Source organism: Primulina tabacum, chromosome 15 (assembly GCF_025594145.1).
Source record: "Primulina tabacum isolate GXHZ01 chromosome 15, ASM2559414v2, whole genome shotgun sequence".
NCBI lineage: Eukaryota > Viridiplantae > Streptophyta > Magnoliopsida > Lamiales > Gesneriaceae > Primulina > Primulina tabacum.
In genome coordinates this window covers 3,164,503-3,191,402 of record NC_134564.1, presented here as the reverse complement: position 1 = coordinate 3,191,402, position 26,900 = coordinate 3,164,503, and the positions used below count along the sequence as shown (strand labels likewise).

Sequence of the window (26,900 nt, the reverse complement as noted above, 5' to 3'; positions counted from 1 at the left end):
AACGATTGTAAGAGTTTCTCTCCCCAAAAAAAACACATGACTCTCCGACGAACGTGGAATAAAGTTGTGATCATAAAAAAATCACATTGACTAGCTAAATCAAATTTAAATGAAAATAATTTAAATTTAATAATTAATACATTTGCATGCGTGTATGGATGATGTAATTATCTCAAAAAAAAAAAAATTAAATGTTCCCAAAACAAAATAAATACAAGTTCAAGACTTCACTTGCTCTTAAAGTGACTTATTGGGCCTGTTACTTCAGCTGAAGCCCGATCCATATTGCTCGCATCGTATCCTATTCAACTTGAAAAATTGGACAGATCTCTGTATCCATAAATTCGCGACACCAAAACTTGCTGTAAATCGATCAAAAACCAGAAGAAAATAGTGAAGAACACCAGCGAGAAGATGCTGCCCACCTCTTCATCGGCGAAGGGGCGTTCGGGTGCTCATGCCCGACCCAATTCGGTCCTTCCCCAGTACCTCCGCAGAATAGTCAAGGTAAAATTTTCATTGTTTTGCAGATCTGATCTTGATCTTTGATGGTGAAATGTACCATGATTTTTCTTTTTCCCCTGTTATTATTATGTGGGTGAAGGACCCGAGATTGATCGAGTTAACAGAGGAACAAATGTGAAAGGTTATGTGTATCATTTCTATTTTCAGTTTGTTTTCTTTCTCTTAGTTGAGGTGATGGGAGTTCTTTAGTGCTTGAAGTTGGAAATAGAACAACCTTGAATTGTATGTTTTATTGGGCCTAAACTTGTAAGAGTCCTGTAAGGGAATATGCATTCGTACTAAACTGTGTGCTTTATTTCCTGTGGCATTACACAGTAGACAGAAGCATTGGGCTAGTAGTCACCCGTTCATTGTGTATTTATCTGAAAAGCCTGGATGTTGTGTTCAAATAGAACAGTGATTTGAGCTAATAAAATCCATGTTCTGAGCTGAATTATTCAGCTTGATAAATGTTTTTAATGCTTTTCTTAGGCCAATATGGTTGGATAAACCATAAGGATGTTGACTTTATTGAACACCCTTTGAAATCTGGAATGCTAATAGTTTGCATTCAGTTCTGATTTCTGAGCCCGAGGACTCAAGGTTTCAGAGTGTAGTATTTTGCACTCATCAGAACCCTGAAACCAAATTATTTCAGACTAAATTATGATTTAAAGGTCATCGTGAGAGGTCACGGCTGTGTTGTGGGATGTGGAACATAAATTGGAAAATAATCTCTGAGTTAACTAATGCACAAGCTCTTTATTTTGGTGTTACACCATTTAAACAATAGAATTTAACGAGTTGGGGATACACTTGGAGTATGCATGTGCATATTTGACGTTTTAAGTGGGAATATGATTGCTAAGTCTTCGCTTAAATTTTTGCAGATTTTTTATGGAGTACTTTCATCAGATTATTTACTAAATTTTCAGTGGATGATGCATAAATTAGAACTTTACGAAGGAGTGAAGAATATTATTAACCTGTTGTTTAAATTTTGTTTAATTTGGGTTAGTATTTAAAAACATGAAGTAATCCTAGATAGGTTGTTTGTTTCTGAGGGCATGCAAGTTTGAAATTTGTGGATTAATTGAAAATTGCTTTTTGAAACTTTTATCTTAGCTGTGGTGTCATGATTTAACTTCGAATATGGTGCGGGTCAAATGAATTTCTTGTGGCCATGAAATATGCTTCATTTTTATTTTCTTTTTTACATGAATAAAATTTTCAGAAACCTTTGGCTGTCTACAGTTGTCTATTTATAGTCTATAAATGCTTCTGTTTGATTTTCAATCAGTGACATTTTTTTTGGATGGCTCAATGTAGTGGCAACAAATGGATATTGAATATACTTTCTGGCAAATGCTTCATCTATGCACTTCACCAAAAGTTGTGTGAGTTTCTATCTTCTACAGATGGCTGTTGGTGTTCCATAATCACTTAAATTTGTACATGTTGTTTATAATATTTAGTTTGAGTTAGCTTACTTCCCTTTATATGATGATGCGTATATTGAGAAACTTCTAAAAGTGCTTTTAAGGTCACCTGAATTTAATTCTAAGCATCTTGATTTTTCTTGGATCTGTCTCTTTATAATTGTGATATGTGAATATAGGTAAATAGGTTGAGAAGTATAAGTCAACCAACTAAAAACTAATCTATTAAGCCTCTCATTTAACATAATTAGCTAAGGTTGTTACTTCTTTTTTCCATGATTTAAGTTGTTAAAACCAGCTATTAATTTTGTATTCCCAATATGTTTACGTCAAAGCGGATTTTATCATTGTCACGTTACACATATGAAGAGAAACTTTTTTTCGCTGTAATAAACACCTCAGATGTCCATATGGCCTATTTGAAAAGAATGGTGTCCTAAAAGGAAACAAAAGTGTTGTCTCTTCATGTTTTGTTTTATCGAACTACCAGGACATCCTTTGTGGTAAGAGAGAGTTTATACACATTCATAAGTCATATAATTTTATTGCGGGATCCTGGCGGGTTGTCATATGTGGAGAGGTAAGAAGATTTTGTTAATGTAAACAGTTGTCTAGTGGGCATTGAGGATTCATACTAGTATAACATTCTATATATCTTAATATAACACAAGAAAACTTATGTTTGTCCTTTGCTTATTGATTTTATAATTCTGATTTATAATTTTTTTCATTTTGCATGTGAAACTGTTCAACCAACGCAGATATCAACACACCAAATATCACAAGCGTAAGTTAGTTTTTTTACTTGGCATCATATCCTACTAATGGAACCAACATTTTATCCTATTTTCTATGGGATCATTGTATTTCATTTGTGGACGTCAATTTTTTCAATTGATGTTTTTTCTGCTGAATGGATGGTTTCATATGATAATGGTTTCTCACAATTTTTCTTTGATAATTAGTTGAATCTTATACTCCATTTCGTTAAGCAAGATAGTTCATTATTCAACTAGATTTAATCTGTAGGTATTATTAACTCTTTTCCATTTTCATGTCATGTAGAAACAAAGAACCAATGGGCACGTGATGATCCTGCATTTGTTGTGATATTTAGTCTCCTTTTGTCAGTTGCTACTATGGGTTATTGTGCTGCGTAAGTGCGCTGTTTTCATGATCTTAGTTTTGAACTAACTTTTGTAAAGTCCTTGTATAGTTGATATTAGTAATAAGTAGATTTATTTTTATGAAGATTAATTGAATAAATTATATTGCACCTGAGGTTTAACGTTCAACATGATGTTCTTTTAAATGATCTCGATACCATCAAGTAGATTTATTTTTATGAAAATTAATTGAATAAATTATATTGCACCTGAGGTTTAATGTTCACACGATGTTCTTTAAAATGATCCCAAGACCATCAGTTTTCAAAATGAAAGCCTGGGTATTGTGTTCTTTTCACCCATTGCAATTCTTCATGTGTATTTTATGCTGTTATTTGACATAACTCATTTATTTCAGGTATGATCATAGTGCAGGACATGCTATTTTTGTGGTTATTTCAGTATTGCTTTTCCATTTCCTTGTGACAGGCACAATTTTGGCTACTTGTTTTTGGTAAGGAAATATACGAATATGGGGAGAGTGGTTTTTCTTATTATTGCATGTTTCTATGTTCTTGATTTTGTTTTTAAAATTTTGAGAGCTACATTTATATGAAAATGCTAGCTCTTAATTTTAATCTTTCAATCATGGGATCTTTGTCAGCTGGTTCAGAACTTGTGACAGTTTTCAAAGATGATAAAGTTTTAGTTAACAAAATGATGAAAATTTATTTGCCAAATTTTGTCCAGGCTCTTGACTAACAATTATCTTCGAGAAGAAGCTCTAAACAGTCATGTGGTGGAGCAACGGGTGGAATGGCAAGTTCTGATCTTCTTTTGCTAATCTCTTGTATATGTGTGAGACTTTCAGTCTGCATTTCTTTAGTTTCTGTATATCTCATGTTTGTAAAATTATGCCTCACACCTGAAATTTTACGTTGTGTTTAGACTAAGAAACCTTTAATTTTCATGCTAACTTTATGTTGATCCGACTTTGTGAAGGTTGTATTCTTTTGATGTACATCTCAACTCTTTCTTCCCTATGTTTGTGCTGCTATACGGTATGTATAAAATAAATGGGTCTTATCTTTTGGTTTTCTCCTATCGCTTATCTGCTGATGTCTTTACCATTTGCAGTTGTTCATTATTTTCTCTCACCCCTTCTACTGGCTCATGGTTTTGTTCCGGTGTTACTATCCAATTTGCTCTTCATGGTGGGAACTTCCTACTACCATTACCTAAATTATTTGGGTTATGATGGTGAGATGAGTTTACAAATTGTCTACTATCATTTGGTTAATGAATAATGACTGTCATTTCTTATCATGTCCTTTGGTCTCTCACGCTCAGAGTAGGCTATGAAACTCGTCAAATTGTGTGTTCCAATGTGTCAAAGTTCCACATTAGGATATAATTTTGTTCGTGAAGTGTCCAAAAGATCAAGTTCTTTGTATAAACTTTTCTCAGCTCATTAAATTCAGAGTTTGTAAAGAAAAATACCGAGCCAGTTTCCACCTAAATCACATATTATGCTGTGAACTGATCTAATAAAGCTGTTTGCGACTTTTCTGTTTTGTAAAGAATGGCCTCCCGCTTAAAAGTAGGATGATATATGCAACCAAATCTAGCGCTGTTGGGAATAATCAACGTTCGCAAGCTTTTTGCCGCTGAGTCAGTTTGATTGTTTTTAATTACTAGTGCGATTAAGTTGAATGTATTTAGAAGTATGTGACATCCTTCAAAAGAACGTTTCTTTATGTTCCCACGTCTCACAAGGTTTTGATCATCTAAAAAACTGGTACTGTGTAGGGCATTTTTTAAAGTTTGACGCATAATTTGTCTACCCTAATGCAGTATTACCCTTCTTGGAGAGGACCACGTTGTTCCTATATCCAATTGGCATCGTCCTTGTGCTCTTTCCCATCTGTAAGCATCTTCACTCTATATTCTAACATGTGTTCGAATTATTATTCAACAAAGATATGAATATTTTACTCTTTTTTTTGCAGTAATTTTGAGTGGATTCAATCCATCAAGATATTTCATGAACATGTACTTTAGCCAATTGCACTAGATTCATCTAATATCTCAGACGCTGCGCATGACCCCAAGAAGATTATGCGAACGCAAGGACGATTGAAGTGTAAGTTCATGCACTGGTTTTTAATGAGGAGGTGGAAAAAGAGCTGCGAACTGGGAAAGAAGAGTAGGTATGGTTAACCTTTGTTTTTTGTCCTACTTCGAGTGACATAGTGATTGGTCATAGGAAACATGAATGGTGGTTTTTATAGAAATTTTGCTTGCAATTCTTCAATGCACACCACCTCATGTATACGCAAAACGGGCTTTAGCTTAATCTCTCAAATGCTGAGGTTTTTTTTACGCTTAAAATCCTATAAAAGCATGTGAAGTTTCCTCCCCAGTAAACCAAGAGATCAGTTGTGATGTTGGTTGGTTAAACTCCATGGTGCATCTTATGGATGGTGATAATTGTCCCACATCGGTTGGATAAATAACCTGGGAGTTGTATATATGGGCTTGGACAATCCTCCTCTCTTGAGCTAACTTTTGGGGTTGAGTTAGGTCCAAGTTCCAATCTTAACATGGTATCAGAGCTCGGGTTCCACCGTTATGTGTTGGACTGCCTATAATTAGACCACCGGTTCTGCCCATAATTGGGTCATTTGTAAACCTCAGGCTCCAGATGTTCATTCCTGGGCATGAGAGGGGTGTGTTAGTTGTCCCACATCGGTTGGATAAATAACGTGGGAGTTGTATATATGGGCTTGGACAATCCTCCCTCTTAAGCTAGCTTTTGGGGTTGAGTTAGGTCCTAATTACAATCTTAACATATGATACTACCAAACACAGTTACACTCGAACTATGAACCGAAATCGAAACCAAGTTCATGTTTTGGTTTGATTTGTGTTTCAAAATCAAAATTGAGGACCCGACTGTTCTCATTTGATTTCTACAAATTGAAGCAATGTGGACTTTAAATTCAGTTTAAGTTTTAATGTTTCAAGATATACATAGACAACTTAATTATATAGTCTAAATTATTATTATTTATTTATAATTCTTTTTTTAAAAAATCAAATATTCAGTGTTTCATTATATAATTTTAAAATAATTAAGTTTGTTAAATGTAATGGTTCTTGTAGACGATATCAATTTGTATCTAGAGGCAGTGACAACTAGACGTTGCTCATAATTTAGTGAGTTTAATTGAAACAGCGATACATGCATTAATAGTTGAAAGAATTTACTTGATCAATACATATAAAATGATCGAAATGCAACTCGAAACGATTGGAGTGAGAGAGTCAAGAGTCGAAAATAGGATTTCTTATTTCTTTCTCTCGTCTTTCTTTTTTGATTACCTTGTTCGTGTGTGCATAAAACCGAGTCCATTGGATTCGTAAATCAGGTTACTAATCCTTAATTTTTCTAGGAATCCTTCACAAGTGGTTGTCAATGATTGATTTTTTCAATCTTTTCTATCTTGGTTCCGCACAAGCGAGTCGAAAGATTGAAAAATATAATCATCAAACTTAATTCATTTTTAATAGTCATGAAATGATCATCTTTAGGTGATTTTTTTGTCGACGGATGTTCGCTCTTACTATATTTTTAGTAATTATGTAACATCTACGTCGAGAATTCAAGTTATATGTGTCGCCTTAACTGTTATTTCATTATTCACGCAAGTTTGTTTTTAGGCTTTGCCAATCTTTCGATTTGACACATAGGCCTCTGCAGAATGCAGTCTAAAAGTCAATTTTCAAAATTTCCCTGTTTCATTCACAGTCGACTATGAGAATAAAAGATTAACAAACTCGAAATTATTACAATATATGTTTACTTAAAAAGTATGAAAGGATGCAAAAAACATAAAAATTCCAAATATCTGTAATTTGAGTAAGTCTAACGGGTCTAATCGTGAGACGAATTGACCTGATTTATAATGATCGTGAATAATAATGTTTTCGACATAAAAAATAATAATATTTCATGAGTTGAGTCGGTCAAAAAATTATCTCATAAAATTGACACATGAAACTGTCTTACATGAGTTTTTGTACTGTAATTCAATTCATAAAGTCCAAATCTCAATACCAAATATGCATTTATTTCGTTAGTGGGCTGGGCTGAGTTGGGCCGATCGACCTTTGCCATTTACGAGTTTATGTCCCTCTCCAGGAGGACTTGGGCCCGAGCTTTCAACCTGAACAAACTTGTTCATCAGATCCTTAAGCCCATGTTCTTTTCCTGGGCTCAGCTCAAAACTGGAAGTATTCGCCTCCTTCAATGATACCCGCTCTTCAATCCGTATCGATTTATTGACAACGGGCCGGGCTCCGACATGGTAGAAATCGGGCTTTAAAATTATTATTATTATAAGACAAAAACGAAGAAAATAGGTCAATGTTTTGCATGATTTCGCCATTCTGATTATTTTTCAGGGGATTTTGTGTGTGTGTGTCTTTATAATGTGAAGATCCAAGATTTTGTGCATGAATTTATAGATTTGAAGTTGATTCCATTGATGTTGATACTTTTGACTCCTAGCATTTCAATTTATATCAATCCAAATTAAAATTGCATTGCCATTTCAAAAGATATACTAAAAAATAAAAGAATAAAGGGCATACCAAAATAATTTTAATAATGAATAGATGTCTGTGATAATAATTTTGTATATAATTTAATATAAGGCTATATATATATATATATTTGGTACAATACTTTACATTGATTCAATACTTGAGAGATAATTTTAACTATGGTTTAATTAATTGTTTTTTTTTGTGTCATCTGTATCTAATACTTAATAAATATTAATTATAAAAATGTAAGCCACTTCTATTGTGAGGCCCATTTACTCTAACGACAATTAATGATCAAACAATAATGGTTTGAGTTAAAACTGCAGCGGAAAAAGGTTTAAAATACTTTAAAACTGACCTCAGGGCCTAGAAAAATTTCGGCATGACCTCCCCGTAAGTAAGACATCCCGAAAACTCAAGCAGCATTTTATATCAAAATATACTCCAACTAGAGTCATTAAAACAAAACCAAAGTCAACAACTTATAGCCGCACTGGCCAGGACTAAACATAATTTAAAACTTACCAAATACTCGCCAGATCATTAAAATCACAGAGTCGCCTCAGAACATAACCAGAACAACCAAATATCAATACAGATACACGGGGCATCTCCCCGGCAAATAAACTACGATACAAGACTGAACAAACTCAAGACATTCATATAGACCAACTGGGAGACTCCACTGAACAGAACCAAGCAATCCAACCTCAATCCCGAGCTCCACTGGCGGAACCTCGGCCTGATGCTGCAAAACGACTCGCGATATCTACCATGGTGCCCAATAGCAACCACAGCAGCCCCCCAGTAAACAACCGAGGTTAGGATTCTGATATGAAACAGTCCAACAATAACAACAATAACAGAAATCATGCATAATCATATAATGAAATGTGATATGCAATGCATGAAAGGCTCAACGAATAATCGGGATAACAGGAGCCAACAAACGGTACGATAACAACTGGAATAATGCTCGAGCAACAACACAGGGGAGCTACATCGTCATGCAGCTAAACCGCCCTGCCAAGTATGCGAGGTATGCCAAGCTGTGCTGAATAACACCCCTAACTCGGCCTCCATACAGCTGATACGATATAACAGGATGACACAACAAAACGAACTAGATGACACAATCCCAGCGCTCATCTCAAAAGGCTGCACTAACCACGGGATTGTTCAATCACATCTACGGTCTCATGTGTATAGGCCTATCAGCCACACAATGATCCCGAGATAAACAACAGTGCCAGATAACAACGGATATCAACAATGGGCTAACAAGAACGATAGGGCTCAACATGAATGTCATAACAATATGCCCGATGCTAAATGCCAATAATATGTCACAATAATAAACATAGATCACAACGAAGGCATTTAACAATTTCCAACATCCAACAAGTAATACACCCGATCAATGTAACACAGAATGACAATTAAACATAATTTATGTTTTACCGTCGTATGTTACCGAGCTGTAACATACCTATACCAACTTGAAACTCCAATATCAACTTCTCTTCAAGACTCTCGGCCTAAACAAAACCACAATAACCCGATCATGAAAACTACATTCCACACCAATGTCCGATTTGGCACAATAGAGCATAAAATTCATATCTCGCTCAATATTAACTCAAATAATATCCGCCAATTGAAAATGAAAGATAACTCAATTATCTAAGTTTCTCCAGTTGAAACCATCTTCAGGATCTCAGTAGATTATTCTCAAAATTTCCAAGAACACACTGCTACTTACGAATTCGCGGACAGAATCTCACACACTGAGCAGTTCCAGAAAAACAAGCATAACTTGCTCAATTCTTAATGGAATTTAACGAATCTTATATCATTACGAAGACAACACATAGCTCTACAACTTTCTTTTTAATCAAAACCCAGAATCCGAGTGCAAATATGCCATAAACCCAAATTACAGTAGGTGTTGTACACAGCTCCAACACAAAATTCCATTTTGACACGTTTTGGTAGAGAAATCATATCAAATCCGTTTCTTATCCAAATTCGATGATTCTAGTGGCTATAGAAAGCTAACAAACAGAGCTACAAGTTCTATTTAGGTCATTTCTACAAATTCAAACTACAAAAATCGCAGCAACCCAAAAACTCTCACCCAAAACTTGAAGAATTCGCGCAGAAACAGAGCACCGGAACAGCAGCTTCGATCTACCCGAATCCTTGCTCAAACTTCGCGATTTTTGACTTGAATCGAATCCTAGGATGTTAGGAAGACACCCCTTCAAACCGATCAAGATTTGGACGCCGGACGGAGGAGTTATCGCGATTTTCCCGCAGCCGCTACACAAGTGACGGGAATGGAGTTGGGGGAAGCTTCTTTCTTCTATCTTTCCTTCTCTTATTAGGTAAGTTGTGTGTATGTATATGTATTTTTATATATTGTGTATTTGGTTACTAAAATAGTAACTCAAGCCCATCTATCCCGGTCTGTAATTATTTTGCTCTCGTGTGTTATTTAAACTCTATATGTATTTTATATCGTTAAATTCTCCGATATTCTAAAATACATATTTTTAACACACTTTTTGAATTTATTTGGCATAATTAATTATTTTAATTTACAACTCAATAATTATTCTAATTATGCCAAAATTACCAGATAATTAATTACAGGGCCTTACACTTCTCCACCCCTTAAAACAAATTTCGTCCTCGAAATTTCTGTTTATACACATACATCTTACACACGATACAAAACCTACAATACATTACTAAGAATCAAACAGATATGAATAAGATGCTCTCATCTTCTCTTCTGTTTCCCATGTTGATTCTTCTACCCCATGTCTCGACCACTGAACACGTACAAGTGGTATAACTTTATTGCGTAAAACTGTCTTTACGATCCAAAATACAAACAGGATACTCAGTATACGATAGAGATGGATCAAGTTCAACCTCATCAGGCTGAATCACATGAGATGGATCGGGCTCATACTTACGCAACATAGAAACATGGAAAACATCGTGGATGCCAGACAAAGACTGAGGCAAATCCAAACGATAAGCGCAAGTCCCAATACGCTCAACAATCTCGTAGGAACCAACGAAACGAGGTGACAACTTACCTCTCATACCAAAACGAACAACACCTCTAAACGGAGAGATTCTCATAAACACAAAATCTCCAACTTGAAATTCTTGACGTCGACGACGTCTGTTAGCATAACTAGCTTGCCGATCTTGAGCAGCTTTCATTCTTTGACGAATCAACTGGACTTTATCATGCATTTCCTGGACAATATCAGGTCCAGTCAATTGCTTCTCACCAAATTCATCCCAATAAAGAGGTGATCGACACCGTCTGCCGTACAAAGCTTCAAAAGGAGCCATACCAATAGTCACCTGGAAACTGTTGTTATATGAAAATTCTACTAATGGTAAAGCTTCCTGCCAGCTGTCTTTAAAATCCATGACCGCTGCTCGAAGCAGATCCTCGAGTGTCTGGATCGTACGCTCTGTCTGACCATCTGTCTAAGGATGGTACGCAGTACTCATCAGCAAGTCGTGTACCCATTTCTTTTTGGAAACTAGTCCAAAACTTTGATGTGAATCTAGGGTCACGATCTGAGACTATTGCAACTGGAACTCCATGAAGTCTCACAACATTTTCAATATACAGACGAGCCATTTTCTTATACGAATATGTCCTCTCATACGGAATAAAGTGTGCCGATTTAGATAATCTGTCGACAATCACCCAAATGGCATCGAAATGACGAGAAGTACGTGGCAAATGCGTGACAAAATCCATAGCTACGTGCTCCCAGTTCCACTGAGGAACCTCAAGACTATGCAGTAATCCTCCTGGTCTCATTCGTTCCGCTTTGACTTGCTGACAGATCATACAACGAGACACAAACTCAGCCACATCCTTTTTCATATTCTTCCACCAAAACTGAGGTCGTAGAATATGATACATTTTCCTTCCTCCTGGGTGGATACTATATTGAGTACAATGAGCTTCTTTAAGGATGGTTGTACGCAATTCAGGAATATCTGGGACAACCAATCTACCATTCAATCGAAGAGAATCATCTGAGTGAATTGAGAAACCAGATTGGTGTCCTTGAGATACTAACTCATAAGATTTCAGAACTTGATCATCAGTTTTCCGAGCTGACTTTACAATCTGAATCAACTCTGGCTCAACAGAAATCTGAGATACACAAACAGCATTACCTTGGATTTGAAAATCCAACCCAGAAGTGCAAATATCCTCTCGTAACTTAGAAACATGAATCGAGGATAAACTAATATCAACAACCTTACGACTCAAAGCATCGGCAATGACATTCACTTTTTCCGGTTGATACTGGATCTCACAATCATAATCTTTCAAAAGATCCATCCAACGTCTCTGTCTCATATTCAGATCTGACTGAGAGAACAGATACTTCAAGCTTTTGTGATCAGAATAGATTACAAATTGCTCCCCAAACAAATAATGTCTCCAAATCTTGAGAGCAAAAACGATAGCAGCTAACTCCAAGTCATGAACAGGATACTTAGACTCATGCGGTTTCAACTGACGAGAACCATAGGCCACAACTCTGCCATGCTGCATCAGAACACAACCTAATCCTCTATTTGATGCGTCGGTACAAACAACGAATCCTCCAGAACCACTTGGAATGGTAAGAACTAGTGCAGAAGTCAATCTCTTCTTCAACTCGACAAAACTTGACTCACATTCATCAGACCAAATGAATCTCTGATTTTTCTGAGTCAGTTGAGTGATAGGTCTAGCAATCTTTGAGAAATTTTCGATAAATCTCCGGTAATAACCAGCTAAACCCATGAAACTACGAATCTCTGGCACATTGGTCAGTCGTGCCCAGTTCAGAACTGCTTCCACTTTACTTGGATCGACAGAAATACCATGTTAAGATATGACATGGCCCAGAAACACAACTCTATCCAATCAAAACTCACACTTGGATAGCTTGGCGTACAAATGCTTCTTTTGAAGAATTCAAAGAACTATCCTCAAGTGTTTGGCATGCCTCTTCCTCGGACTTGGAATAAACAAGAATATCATCGATGAATACAATAACAAAACGATCGAGATATTTACGAAATACTCGATTCATCAAGTCCATAAACACAGCAGGAGCATTGGTCAAACCAAAAGGCATAACCAAAATTTCAAAGTGTTCGTATCTCGTGCGAAAAGCTGTTTTCGGCACATCTTCTTGTCTAACTCGCACTTGATGGTACCCAGAACGGAGATCAATCTTAGAGTACACCGAAGTACCTTGCAACTGATCAAATAAGTCATCAATCCTACGGAGTGGATATTTATTCTTGAGAGTAAACTTATTCAGTTGCCGATAATCAATACACATCCGCATCATTCCATCTTTCTTCTTGACAAATAGAATCGGTGCACCCCACGGTGAAGAACTCGGACGAATATAACCTTTACTCAATAAATCTTTTAATTGTTCTTTCAGTTCTTTCAGCTCAACAGGGGCTAAACGATATGGTGCTCGAGATATGGGTTCCGTTCCTGGCATTAATTCGATACTGAACTCAACTTCTCGTTCTGGTGGAAAACCAGGAATCTCTTCTGGAAACACATCAGGAAACTCACAGACTACAGGAATATCAGAAATCCGTCGCTCATCTTGTGATAAGTCCACTAGCATAAACCAGAAAACCTTCATGACCAGACTCTAACAATCGATTCATCTCAATGGCAGAAACTAGAGGAATCTTGGCTTGAGAACCACGACCATAGAAATTCCATTTAGGAGCAAAGCTAGCTCTGAAACGAGCTATTCCTTGATAAGAGTCAACAGTGGCACGATTTGCAGTCAAAACATCCATACCAACGATACAATCAAAGTCATGCATAGGTAGGACTATGAGATTCAGATACAGAACATTTTCATCGTGAAACAAAACCGCATTGAACACCACATTATCAGTGATAATCATTTTGCCCATCGGAATAGCAACAGATAGATTGGAATTCATACTAATGGTGCGAAGATCATGCGAAACAACGAATGCATGAGAAACAAAGGAATGAGATGCTCCAGTATCAAATAACACTCGCGCTATAAAACTACATAGATTACAGTTACCAGTAATGACAGTACCTGGAGCTGCCTGAGCCTCATCCTCAGTCAATGCAAATACATGAACAGATGACTGATTCTGTTGACCACCTTGCCCTCTGCTCTGATGCGAAGGGCGAATAGGCTGATGGGAAGACTGGGACGCTGCTGGAATTCTTTTACTTTGAGCTCCACTACCTGCCTGGGCTGATTTCCCCGTCTTACTAGGACAGACTCTAGCAAAATGACCTGGCCGACCACAATTATTACAAACCCTTTGAACTCCAACACACTGATTACTGGAATGCTTGCCCCCACAGTGATCACAATAAGGTCCACTATAACGATATCCACCACGGTTCCCTGAACTCCCTGAACTCGAAGAACTAGAACCAGGCTTCTTAAATTGCTTTCCACGTGGACGAAGAGATGCAGAACCAGATGAACTGAATTGTTGCCTCCCCGACTGATGATGTTGGGTAGGAACTCGATTACCACTCCTCTTAAGACTAGTTTCAGCCCTTTTTGCTATTTCCACTGCTTCAAGATAATTCAGTGGCTTACCGGTAGAAACAAAATGATGCAGATGATCATTCAATCATTCAATGAAACTTTCGACAACCGCAACCTGACTTGTAGCAACATGAGGAGCATATCTCAACATAGCATAAAAAGAATATGCATACTCCGCAACTGACATATCGCCTTGTTTCAGGTATGAAACTCAGAAGCCTTAGAACTGTAGAATGATGGAGGACAATAACTCTCCTTAAACTTCAGCTTGAATATATCCCACGATGGAACAATCCTCTGAGCATCTAAAGTCATCAATGTAGTAGACCACCACATTTTAGCACGATCTGTCAACTGATGCACAGCTAATCTCAATCGACACTCTGGAGGATACTCGATCAAATCAAACAATTCCTCAATCTCAGAAATCCATAATTCAGCTTTCTCGGCTCCCTCCGAACCACTGAATCGAGGTGGATGCATAGAATGGAAACGCGCAACTAATTCATCCATCCTAAGCTGGTCTAGATGATCAGCAGCTTGCTCAACAAAAGTATCATCAACAACACGGACACGAGGTCTACCACGTCCACGACCTCGACCACGACCTCGACCTCGAGCTAAAGGAATCTCATCAGCAGGAATTTCTCCACCTCCCTCCATTCTATACGATAAAACATCAAAACAATTAGAATGGAAGCCAACAAATCATATAATTACATAAACATGCTGTCAAGTAGCATACACAGGCGCAACAACCATTTTAGTGCCAAGACTCGAGTGTCCTAGACTCTAGTTCGAGCGTATCCCAGTTTACGCTCTGATACCATGATGTGAAGCCCATTTACTCTAACGACAATTAATGATCAAACAATAATGGTTTGATTTAAAACTGCAGCGGAAAAAGGTTTAAAATACTATAAAACGGACCTCAGGGCCTAGAAAAATTTCGGCATAACCTCCCCTTAAGTAGGACATCCCGAAAACTCAAGCAGCATTTTATATCAAAATATACTCCAACTAGAGTCATTAAAACAAAACCAAAGTCAACAACCTATAGCCGCACTGGCCAGGACTAAACAGAATTTAAAACTTACCAAATACTCGCCAGATCATTAAAATCACAGAGTCGCCTCAGAACATAACCAGAACAACCAAATATCAATACAGATACACGGGGCATCTCCCCGGCATAATAAACTACAATACAAGACTGAACAAACTCAAGACATTCATATAGACCAACTGGGAGACTCCACTGAACAGAACCAAGCAATCCAACCTCAATCCCGAGCTCCACTGGCGGAACCTCGGCCTGATGCTGCAAAACGACTCGGGAGATCTACCATGGTGCCCAATAGCAACCACAGCAGCCCCCCCAGTAAACAACTGAGGTAAGGATTCTGGTATGAAACAGTCCAACAATAACAACAATAACAGAAATCATGCATAATCATATAATGAAATGTGATATGCAATGCATGAAAGACTCAACGAATAATCGGGATAACAGGAGCCAACAAACAGTACGATAACAACTGGAATAATGCTCGAGCAACAACACAGGGGAGCTACATCGTCATGCAGCTAAACCGCCCTGCCAAGTATGCGAGGTATGTCAAGCTGTGCTGAATAACACCCCTGACTCGGCCTCCATACAGCTGATACGATATAACAGAATGGCACAACAAAACGAACTAGATGACACAATCCCAGCTAGGGGTGGGAAAAAATACCGAAATACCGAAAAATCGTACCGAAAAAAATACCGAACTTACCGAAAAAAATCGGTATACCGAACATTTCGGTACGGTATCATATCGTACCGAAATTTTCGGTATCGGTATCGGTATGAAATATTTTTTTTCCGGTATTTCGGTATATACCGAAATATCGAAAATAATTTTTTATTATTATTTTTTTTAAAATTTAAGTTCGGTATACCGAAAAATGTTTTCGGTATACCGACATTTTTTCGGTATACCGACAAAATTTTCGGTGTCGATACGGTATTTCGGTATACCGACATTTTTTCGGTATACCGACAAAATTTTCGGTGTCGATACGGTACCGCTATGAAATTTTTCCATGCGGTATACCGAATTTTCGATATCGGTATGGAAAAATTCCATACCGATATTTTCGGTACGGTATACGGTACCATAGTTCGGTACTGGTATACCGTACCGTAGCCACCCCTAATCTCAGCGCTCACCTCAAAAGGCTGCACTAACCACGGGATTGTTCAATCACATCTACGATCTTATGTGTATAGGCCTATCAGCCACACAATGATCCCGAGATAAACAATAGTGCCAGATAACAACGGATATCAACAATGGGCTAACAAGAACGATAGGGCTCAACATGAATGTCATAACAGTATGCCTGATGCTAAATGCCAATAATATGTCACAATAATAAACATAGATCACAACGAAGGCATTTAACAATTTCCAACATCCAACAAGTCATACACCTTATCAATGTAACACAGAATGACAATTAAACATAATTTATGTTTTACCGTCGTATGTTACCGACCTGTAACATACCTATACAAACTTGAAACTCCAATATCAACTTCTCTTCAAGACTCTCGGCCTAAACAAAATCACAATAAGCCGATCATGAAAACTACATCCCACACCAATGTCCGATTTGGCACAAAAGAGCATAAAATTCATATCTCGCTCAATATTAACTCAAATCAATATCCGCCAATTGGAAATGAAAGATAACTTAATTATCTAAGTTTCTCCAGTTGAAACCATCTTCAGGATCTTAGTAGATTATTCTCAAAATTTCCAAGAACACACTGCTACTTACGAATTCGCGGACAGAATCTCACACACTGAGCAGTTCCAGAAAAACAAGCATAACTTGCTCAATTCTTAATGGAATTTAACGAATCTTATATCATTACGAAGACAACACATAGCTCTACAACTTTCTTTTTAATCAAAACCCAGAATCCGAGTGCAAATATGCCATAAACCCAAATTACAGTAGGTGTTGTACACAGCTCCAACACAAAATTCAATTTTGACACGTTTTGGTAGAAAAATCATATCAAATCCGTTTCTTATCCAAATTCGATGATTCTAGCGGCTATAGAAAGCTAACAAACAGAGCTACAAGTTCTATTTAGGTCATTTCTACAAATTCAAACTACAAAAATCGCAGCAACCCAAAAACTCTCACCCAAAACTTGAAGAATTCGCGCAGAAACAGAGCACCGGAACAGCAGCTTCGATCTACCCGAATCCTTGCTCAAACTTCGCGATTTTTGACTTGAATCGAAGCCTAGGATGTTAGGAAGACACCCCTTCAAACCGATCAAGATTTGGACGCCGGACGGAGGAGTTATCGCGATTTTCCCGCAGCCGCTACACCAAGTGACGGGAATGGAGTTGGGGAAAGCTTCTTTCTTCTATCTTTCCTTCTCTTATTTGGTAAGTTGTGTGTATGTATATGTATTTTTATATATTGTGTATTTGGTTACTAAAATAGTAACTCAAGCCCATTTATCCCGGTCTGTAATTATTTTGCTCTCGTGTGTTATTTAAACTCTATATGTATTTTATATCGTTAAATTCTCCGATATTCTAAAATACATATTTTTAACACACTTTTTGAATTTATTTGGCATAATTAATTATTTTAATTTACAACTCAATAATTATTCTAATTATGCCAAAATTACCGGATAATTAATTACAAGGCCTTACATCTATTTTAGGACATTGATAAGAGAATTACTGGACCTCTTTTAACACCACCTTTTTATTAATTATGGTTTAATTAATTGTTTGATTAATTGTTGGAGTTTGATTATTTTTACAAGCATTTTCTCTGGTGAAATTGTCGCACAAAGCTTGCCCAATATGATTTACTTGACTAAAGTGCTTTGCAGACTATTTCATTAGTTCGAGATTTTAGTCAGTGCACATAGAAGGGTAGCGGTTGTGAGTTCTCATGTTAGAAAAAAAATAGCTACCATTTGCCAGCTAAGAGAGGTCCGAGTTGGTGGACTAAGTGAGCTCTTGATCAATAGTCAGGAATTCGATTCTTCTACGAATACCTTTTTGGGTGAACTTGTCACACAGAGCTTGTGAAATATAGTCTACTCGGCTAGCGTGATTTACAGCCTATTGTATTAATCTGGCGCTTACTTGGTGCACACCGTATAGTGGCAGCTGTGGGTTGACACATCATTAAAAAAAAAAACTACCGTTTTGTCTTTTAAAGTGTTCAAGTTGATGGAGTACGTGAGAACTTTTGCAATAGTAATGGATTCGATTCATCTTCCAACACTTTTTTCGGCGAGCCAGTCGCTCAGAGTTTGTCTCATTCTATCTAGCATGATTTGCGTACTACTGCATTAACCCGAGGTTTACTCAATACGTACCGAAAAATAGCACTCGACTACAAGTTTCATCGTCATAAAAAATATTAATAATAACTTTCATTTTGATTCATCCTATGTACAACGCTTATTAAATTTTTTTTTTGTTATAAATGTCACCCGAAAAAAAAATTTGTATTTTGTAGTAATTTAGTCAATTAGGAGGTAAGTAGTAAGTAGTATGAATTATAACTTAGACTGTAGCCATGAAAGAGATTCAATGAATTTGATGGTATTATGATGGATGAATCTGTACCTCTTGGCGATTAAAGCTTCCCATTGTCACCGTCTAGTATATGAACCTCATTTTTTTCTTTCACAAGGGTATTTTACTCCTTATGCATCTGGTATAATACAAACTCAACCGTAAAATAAAATAACGTTAATTATTTTTGCCGCCGGCCACTTTGTTCGGTGTCAATCCACAATCGATCAATTCAAGAAAGTTTGGCTACTTTTGGGTGTAAAAGATGTTGGATTCATAATATTTTGACAAAAACTTGTGTGAGGCAGTCTCACTGATCGTATTTTGTGAGACGGATCTCTTATTTGGATCATCGATGAAAAAATATTATTTTTTATGTTAAGAGTATTATTTTTTATTGCGAATATCGGTAGAGTTGACTCGTCTCACAAATAAAGATTCGTAAAATCGTTTCACAAAAGATATAATATAAGACCTAATTCAACTTTTTCTTTGGTCAAATTAATTTCATGGCTTGCGAGATTTTGAAAAGTCTCCTAAAGTTTCTTATCCATGGGGGAGTGGACAATTATTACGATCTACAGTAAATAAAGGGAGAGCGAATTATTTTGAAGTACACGTGAAACATTTCTTTTAAAAAAAACATAAAACTCTATATTAAATAAATTATATTTTAAAACCTCATATTTTAAAAATCAAACACCTCACAAATTGAGTAAATGTGTACACACTTTTAAAAATAGGGGTTTTTTAAAAATCATAGACTTTATATAGCGGTTTTTTGTGCTTTTTTGGGATCAAATTTATTTAGTAACATGCAAACTACATTAGTAAATTAAATTAAAGTACTGCATTTTTATTTGAATGCACTTATCGTTTAGTTTTATCATTTATACAAGTTTAAAGAATACATATTTAGGTTAAGTCGGTAAAAGAATTGGGAAAGTGGTAGCAAATTAAAAAAAAAAATAATTATAGTTTTTGTAAGTGTAAAACTGAAACATAGCAATAGTTTATAGGAAAAACACAGTTAAGTTGTGTGACGTATATAAAAAGAATGCAAGAGCATGGAGAAAATTATAAGATCGCCTACACTAAATTCCCCCCATCTGATCACGGCCATATCATCCAAAGTTTGTAGGCAAACCGAAACTAAATTCGCTGCATTATAAAGAACTTCAGTGCATTAGATTTATAGCTATCCCGTCGAACGAATTATGACGAAGGGGATCCATTAATCGGAACAAAAGCGTGAAAATATGGTCTCAACGAGGGTGCAGTGGCAATACTTACAGAAGCTGCGGTAAAACGTGTTCCTTTAATGTAGAAACTGGTTCCATAAGCTGCGATAATATTCATGTGCATCGTGTATGTAGATAAACGTCTCAGGTCTAAGTATAGGTATGTACGGTACCAGTTCAGAATTCTGAAAAATGTAGTTCAATATTTGTACAACAGCAGGAAGAAGTCAATAACTGCTGAACGTTCCTAGGGAGCTGAAAAATGCAACCATACTGTCGTAAACGTCTTCCTTAGATTTTGTGCTCAAAAGGAAATCTAAATGGCCGTAGTTTTCAAGATAAAGCACATTTGGTTTCGATCCCAATTCCTTGAGGGTGTGCTGGACATCAGCTACATCTGCCAATGCATCATTTCCCCCATAGCCCATCCAAATTGGCAATGAGTTGGGTATGGAGCTCAGATCAAATACTGGTGGCTTTAACCGGTTGTATCGCATCAGATTTTTCCAAATGCCATAGTCGTACATTGAAAAAGTTCCTTTACGGATCACTGTCAGAAGAGCAGTTAAAATCTCAGCATCACAATAACCAAAATAGCATGTTTTTTCAATTTGTCAAGTGACTGAAACTGCTTGTTAGTAACATAGAACCAAGAATCGATCATTCACCCTTTTTCTCTTCTTCCAATTGGCGAAATCCAGGAAACTAGATATCAATTCTGCATATGCTTTCAGAGATAGGTAATGAGAAGATATAGAACCAAAAGTGCTTACTCTGGAATAAATGGTGCAAGTTCTTGGAAGATGATGGATGAGGTTCAAATTCAAGGTACGAATCAATCCGAGAGCTATTGAAGCAACAATTCTTCCCTGAAAAATTCATGTACAAGGCCTTTAAACCAATAAGAACACGTTATTCCAAGAATCAGGACCCATTTATGTCACATCTAAAATATCGTTCAGCTTTTGATGGATGCCAAACTTAAGGAGAGGTGAGGGGAGGTTACGCTTACTGTAAAAAAGAACAGTTTCGTACTTTGAGTTTCACAAGTATAACATCTATTAAGCACCATCACAATTCCTAAATGTATAGGTATGACATTATGGATTGCCCCCAGTTTCATTCAATAAATAAGAATTCCACTAAACGATTATTCTTTTACCACAAACTACATATCTTAACCATTGGATCCCAAGTGCATGCAATCCCGCTGCAAGATAATTTTCATTACTGAATCAGAATAGAGAGAAATCTTGAACTGGAGCAATTATATAAAACTCACAGGACATATAAAAACTGAACCAAAGAAGCATCAATTTTGAGAAAACATAAAAAAACACATTAGACATATCTAATTCATAAATCTACCTCACCTACCAACTATGCCTCACTTCACCATTTACTTGACTTAAAGTGACAGATGTTTTTATATAGCCAACCTCCATTAACCAAGAAACTTGCAGGCAGGTAAAGTTATTAACTTTTTTGGAGAACATTGGCCAATCAAAAACCTTTAGTTTAAGGGGTATGAAAGGACTGATGAGAAATAGCGATCGGAATATGAACCTGTAATAGAAGTAAGCATATCATCACAATCTAAGTGTCCATCACACATCATATCCATGATTCGAGTGCCCCATTCACTGAATACATCAAATAAAAAAATTAAAAGCTTATCAAGAGCTAAACAACAACCGATATCGATCAATTCCGATTCTTTTTTTTTCTCTTGATTCTTTTTCGATCGAGATGTATAGATCATGTTCATGAACAAGTAAAACTACAAAGAAATGAAATACCTTTTGAAATTGAGTTCATGAATGCCTATATCTAGAATTGCCTACAAAAAATTATTTTCTTTCAGCATGGCTAGAAACATTTATGCGTACGAAAAGTCAAGGCACAAAAATGACCTCGTCAAGATGCATTTTAACTAATCTAAGGACAAATGGAGCATTGACGTGTTCCAAGTATGATATTGGACAAAGAAGTGCAGCAGCTTCAACCATTTTTACAATATCTGGTTGAGTAAAGGCAGCGAGAGACATAATTGTTCCCTGTAAAGCAAAAGAGAACAAATAGAACTCAATGTCACATGTACCATCAAACGAAACTTCAAAGAACCATGAGAAGGAAGACCTGTGAGTGTCCAACAACAAAGACTTTGGAGTTTGTAATGGAATACACATAATGAATCATTTCCCCCAGATCGTAAAGAGCCAGCTCCTGCCAGCTCCAATCCCAAAATTTCTGAAACAAACAGACCTTAACAAATTCAAATCCATGGCGATAAATATATGCCTACAAACAAAAGAATCCACACACTGAAAGTTCAGATTTACTGTTCAGTCTAGAAATATAACTATAAGCAAGAGACAAAATGAACATGTTTGCAGTAAAATAATATGTCCTATTCAGTGAAAGATTGCCATGTTTGCATGAAAAAATGATCAAGATTTATGGTATCCCAGTGATAATCACAATAAGGTAGCAGATATTCTTTGAGATAAGAAATATGAACTCACCGAGAGGAATCATTAGACATGAATTAAATACATTGGTCATACATTAAATCAAGTTTATTCTTAAACATCACAACTGACTACGAACACTAAAAAAGGATTTAACATCACAGTAAAACAAGGCATTAAAATGAAAATTGAGAAAATTAAATCACAGTAACACACGGACCATCCAGACTTCAAGAATTTCCTTATCAACCAACATCAAAATTTTAACAATCTTTCAAGTGCATTCATAATTATTAGAACTGATAGGAAATTCACATTTACCTTATCTTTCTCCAGTAACGACACATGGCCATAACTCCAGTGTGTCCCACGCACATTACCAACCCAGACATCAAAACCACGATTGGCAAGGATAAAACCCAACGATTGATTTGGGGAGTCCATGAACCACGCATCACCACCCTATCAATCATGTATTGCACAAATTATCATTAAAGAAAAAACAATTGTGATAAACGGCTAGTTTTCTGTCGGGTCAATAAATGATCAACACACGAATAGCATGGATGAGACCAACAGATAACAGAAAAAGATAACCTAAATGTGCACCTCAATGTTGGTAACATAAATCACATACAACTAGTTTTACACTTCTGCGATCCAATCACACTTCCTGTTAACACAAAACACAATTTTTACAAGGGGCATGGTCAATAAAGTTATAATCAGTTAAATTTGCGTATTTCTAAAAATTTAAATAGATTGCCACAAATTTGCTTCTTCCAATTCTTGATTATAATTCAAAATAGTATATGCCAGTGAGAAATCCGAATAAAGAAACTTAGGATTGGCCAAAAGAAAAGTCATGTCAAAGCATACAAACCACAAAGCATGAAGTCCTTAATACATAAGGCAAACTTGCATTTCACTTCTTGAAAATTCTGGCACTTCTTAAATTTAGGTTAATACCAATCCTTCCAAACCGATAAACAGGTATAAATTCTGAATATGTTGAAACCAATAATACAAAGAGGTAATTCTCAAAAATTGTCAAAAATGATATAAGGTACTAAAACAATATTATCCTAGTAAGGGCTTTCCAATAAATTTTAATCCATATACATTTAGTGTCTGGAAAATTTAATTTCATGTGACTAAACCTAATGCACATGGCAAAACGCCTCACTTTAATCTCTTGCTTTGGCCTTTAGTGACCATGTCGCCAATGCCAAGCTTACCATAAAAAGCCCGTGAATAAGCAAAACTGGAGGACCTGTTTTCTTTCCAGAAGCAGATGCAACGCGCTGGAGACCCAATATGTATCCATCTTTTGTTTGAGCCTACATCAAATCATCACATAAGGGATTACTTGTATTAGTTCTATCATCCAGCAATTCATTCCACACAAGTTGCTTAGATTATTTCAATCATCCAACACGACAGAATGAAAAAACAAACTCAAAAACAAGATCAGGCGTGCTAAACAACAATACTTAGGTAGACATATATCAAATCATGCAGATATATCACTAAAACCAAAACCATTGAATAGGAAAAGAGGTAGATAATTGACAACCAATTTCCATCACATTTTTCTTTCAAGTAATGGAAAAATTGTTGCTGAATGCCAGGAAAAAAAAAGATTACATATATTCATCAAAACAAGACATTTCACTCCGCAATAAATTTCCTCAAATATTTCATCTGCTTTTTCCTCTGAATAACGGAAGGAACAAAACAATTCATTAATGGGTTTTCTTTGCCAAAACAATAATATGATCACAAGACAGTTAACCCCCGAATTTCAACTTCAACATGGATGTTCGGAAAGAATAACGAGAGGAACGCGCCGCGTACAATTTCCATAACTCATACAAATTACTTGAAAGGTGGACTTATATAATACATATTTAAAAAAATATTTACAGTGTGTTCTGAACAAGGGAATCCCAAGAGTTGGATAACGTTTGCACACAATCCAGCTGTAGATGGCTCACGCCGGCGGTTTAAGTCAACAGAGAAATCCTCAGCGGAAGTGACGGCGGCAGATAGGAGGAGTGAAGTGAACAGCGCCACAGTAACGTCCATCGCCGCCGAGTGATTGACGAGAGAGGGAAGAAAATTGGCTACCCAGAGGGACCTGAACTGATGATCTTTTAGTTAATCTGATTCGTTATTTGTTGACTGAAACTTATCCTACGCGCGACAATGGAGCGTTTCAAAGGGCCTCTTATTCGGAACGTGACAATCGGGCCGAATCCAACCCAAATAGCTGACCCGTCTTCTTCTTATTTCCCAAAGTGTGTCGAAATTTCAATTTGAATTAAAAATAATTTGCCATTCGAGTTCCATTTCTACTCCTCCAATTGTTTTGAATTACTCAATTTGGGTTCAAAAATTTTGATTACTTTGTATTTTTTTTTTTTTTGGCATGGTGGAAGTATTCAAAATCATGAATTTTAAATTTATTATTTCAAGTTCTTTTGATTTGTATAAGTATATTAAATTTTGGTGAATTTAGAGATATTTATTAATAACTAAGATTTCAAATTCAGTCCAAAATTTCTTAAATCAAATCCATCAATCTAAACATAACAACGATATCAATATATCTCAAAATACACACTTTTCAAGATTTAAATTTCGATATTTAAAAATATAATTCCTGGAAAAGCTAAAATTTAAAACTATAGCCTAACAAATTTGAGCACATAATTATCTCAAAAAAAAAAAAAAAGTGAGCATATAACGTCCACAAGTAGGTCTTTTGTGAGACGGTCTCACGAATCTTTATCTGTGAGACGGGTCAACCCTACCGATATTCACAATAAAAAGTAATACTCTTAGCATGAAAAGTAATATTTTTTTCATGGATGACCCAAATAAGATATTCGTCTCACAAAATACGACATGTGAGACCATCTCACACAAGTTTTTGCCAACATTCCAAACTAGACTAATTCGGCTTGGCCTAAAATAATGACTAGTGTAACATGTATAGCTAATCAATCCAAATCTTATAAATAATATTGGATTGAAATCATTCTTCTATATAAAATATACTTAAATTAACATGAAATCTAATTCAGAAAACAAAACAAAACTTGTAATTTAGAAACGCCATAATTCAACTATTACAATCAAGGTTGTAAGGTAAATTTTTCTTCATAATTCATACAAGAAATGCTACATATTCCACTACATTTGATTTGGATTGTATCAAACCTTGCCTAGATTTCAGTGATACAAATACTTTAGACTGAAATTTACCATACTTGGCCTTATAATCTTTCCAAAGCTGATCCAAAGGTTTTCCCAACAAATCCATAAAATAATTATCACTATAAGCAAATCTCATCTTCTTGTTCAATGCCACAGTGAACCCTTTTCTCAAACCATCACAATACTCCAAAAAACGCTCGGTGACACCATACCCTTCATCCCATCTCGAACCCGAGCCGGGTTTCGTATACGTAGAAGCATCGTAGATTTTCGATTTGACCATGATATAATCCGCGACTCCCTCGGTCAGTCCTCCGGGAGCGGTCCTGTTTCCGGACCATTGGAAAATATGTGTCATTTCATGGTACATTATTGAGGTGAAATGGAATCTCGAACTTGCCTTTCCTGGAGGGAAGTAATTTTGTATGGCTGAAGCACTAAAATTAATGTTGTCAAAATTTGTATAGGCCATAAATGGACCTTGAATATCCGAGATGAATAGATTTAAAACGGGCACGTTGTGTCTGTCAGCGCTAGTGCGTTGTTCAAAGACTTTCCATATGAATTTGTTGGCATCATCCATTATTTTTAAGGCGAATGTAACACCGATTTCTTTGTCGAATCGGGCGCCGCCGGGAGTGTTCTTGGCGTTGTTTGTGACTTTGTATTTGAATGCAGAAATGCCATGTAGAAGGGTCGCTAGAACAAGAAAAGAGGAGAGGAAACTAAATTTATGGAGGGATTTTCCCATTATAATTTATATGGGAATACGTTGGCTATTTTCAATGCACTTGGGTTACATGCAAGTTCTATATATATATATATATATATATATATATATATGCCATAAAAGTTGGTAAGAAGAGTCAACTCAATCGAAATTTTATTTATGAAATTTGCATTTTCAACTCAATCGAAGTTTTATTAATGAAATTTGCATTTTTTTTAAAAAAAATTAATCATCAAAATTTGCATTTTTCGCTTGAGGTTGCATGTCCCCGTCCCGTTTTGCTTTATAATTTATTTATATAAGTTAAAAAATAATTATTGAAAAGTCTTTATTATACGTTTAT

The 26,900-nt window shown here is 36.2% G+C and overlaps 4 protein-coding genes across 5 annotated transcripts; 1 reads left to right on the top strand and 3 right to left on the bottom strand.

Annotated features, from left to right (window-relative positions):
- The first annotated feature begins 263 nt into the window (after positions 1-263).
- On the top strand, positions 264-5,429 carry LOC142527293 (uncharacterized). Its single transcript, XM_075632057.1, has 10 exons — positions 264-507; positions 1,834-1,901; positions 2,705-2,730; positions 3,009-3,099; positions 3,468-3,563; positions 3,800-3,868; positions 4,052-4,110; positions 4,187-4,309; positions 4,904-4,975; positions 5,059-5,429. The coding sequence occupies exons 1-10, from the start codon at positions 415-417 to the stop codon at positions 5,121-5,123; spliced, it is 762 nt and encodes a 253-aa protein (XP_075488172.1). The 5' UTR covers positions 264-414; the 3' UTR covers positions 5,124-5,429.
- A 5,211-nt stretch (positions 5,430-10,640) lies between these two features.
- On the bottom strand, positions 10,641-14,467 carry LOC142525792 (uncharacterized). The gene is made up of 9 exons (XM_075630080.1): positions 14,380-14,467; positions 13,366-14,304; positions 13,125-13,274; positions 12,129-12,184; positions 11,712-12,017; positions 11,286-11,537; positions 11,048-11,176; positions 10,771-10,936; positions 10,641-10,687 (listed from the first exon to the last, which is right to left on the bottom strand). Exons 1-9 carry the CDS (start codon positions 14,465-14,467, stop codon positions 10,641-10,643), a joined length of 2,133 nt encoding a protein of 710 aa, XP_075486195.1.
- A 5,720-nt stretch (positions 14,468-20,187) lies between these two features.
- LOC142526816 (triacylglycerol lipase 1) lies at positions 20,188-24,784 on the bottom strand. Of its 2 annotated transcripts, XM_075631425.1 has the most exons (9): positions 24,532-24,780; positions 23,844-23,945; positions 22,927-23,067; positions 22,274-22,384; positions 22,048-22,191; positions 21,934-21,974; positions 21,701-21,777; positions 20,908-21,003; positions 20,188-20,684 (listed from the first exon to the last, which is right to left on the bottom strand). In XM_075631425.1, the coding sequence occupies exons 1-9, from the start codon at positions 24,691-24,693 to the stop codon at positions 20,362-20,364; spliced, it is 1,197 nt and encodes a 398-aa protein (XP_075487540.1). In that variant the 5' UTR covers positions 24,694-24,780; the 3' UTR covers positions 20,188-20,361. The 2 variants fall into 2 exon arrangements, with proteins under 2 accessions (XP_075487540.1, XP_075487541.1); XM_075631426.1 differs by lacking the exon at positions 23,844-23,945 and having other exon boundaries at positions 24,532-24,784.
- A 993-nt stretch (positions 24,785-25,777) lies between these two features.
- LOC142525791 (uncharacterized) lies at positions 25,778-26,578 on the bottom strand. Its single transcript, XM_075630079.1, has one exon. The coding sequence runs from the start codon at positions 26,576-26,578 to the stop codon at positions 25,778-25,780; it is 801 nt and encodes a 266-aa protein (XP_075486194.1).
- Between the last annotated feature and the right edge of the window lie 322 nt (positions 26,579-26,900).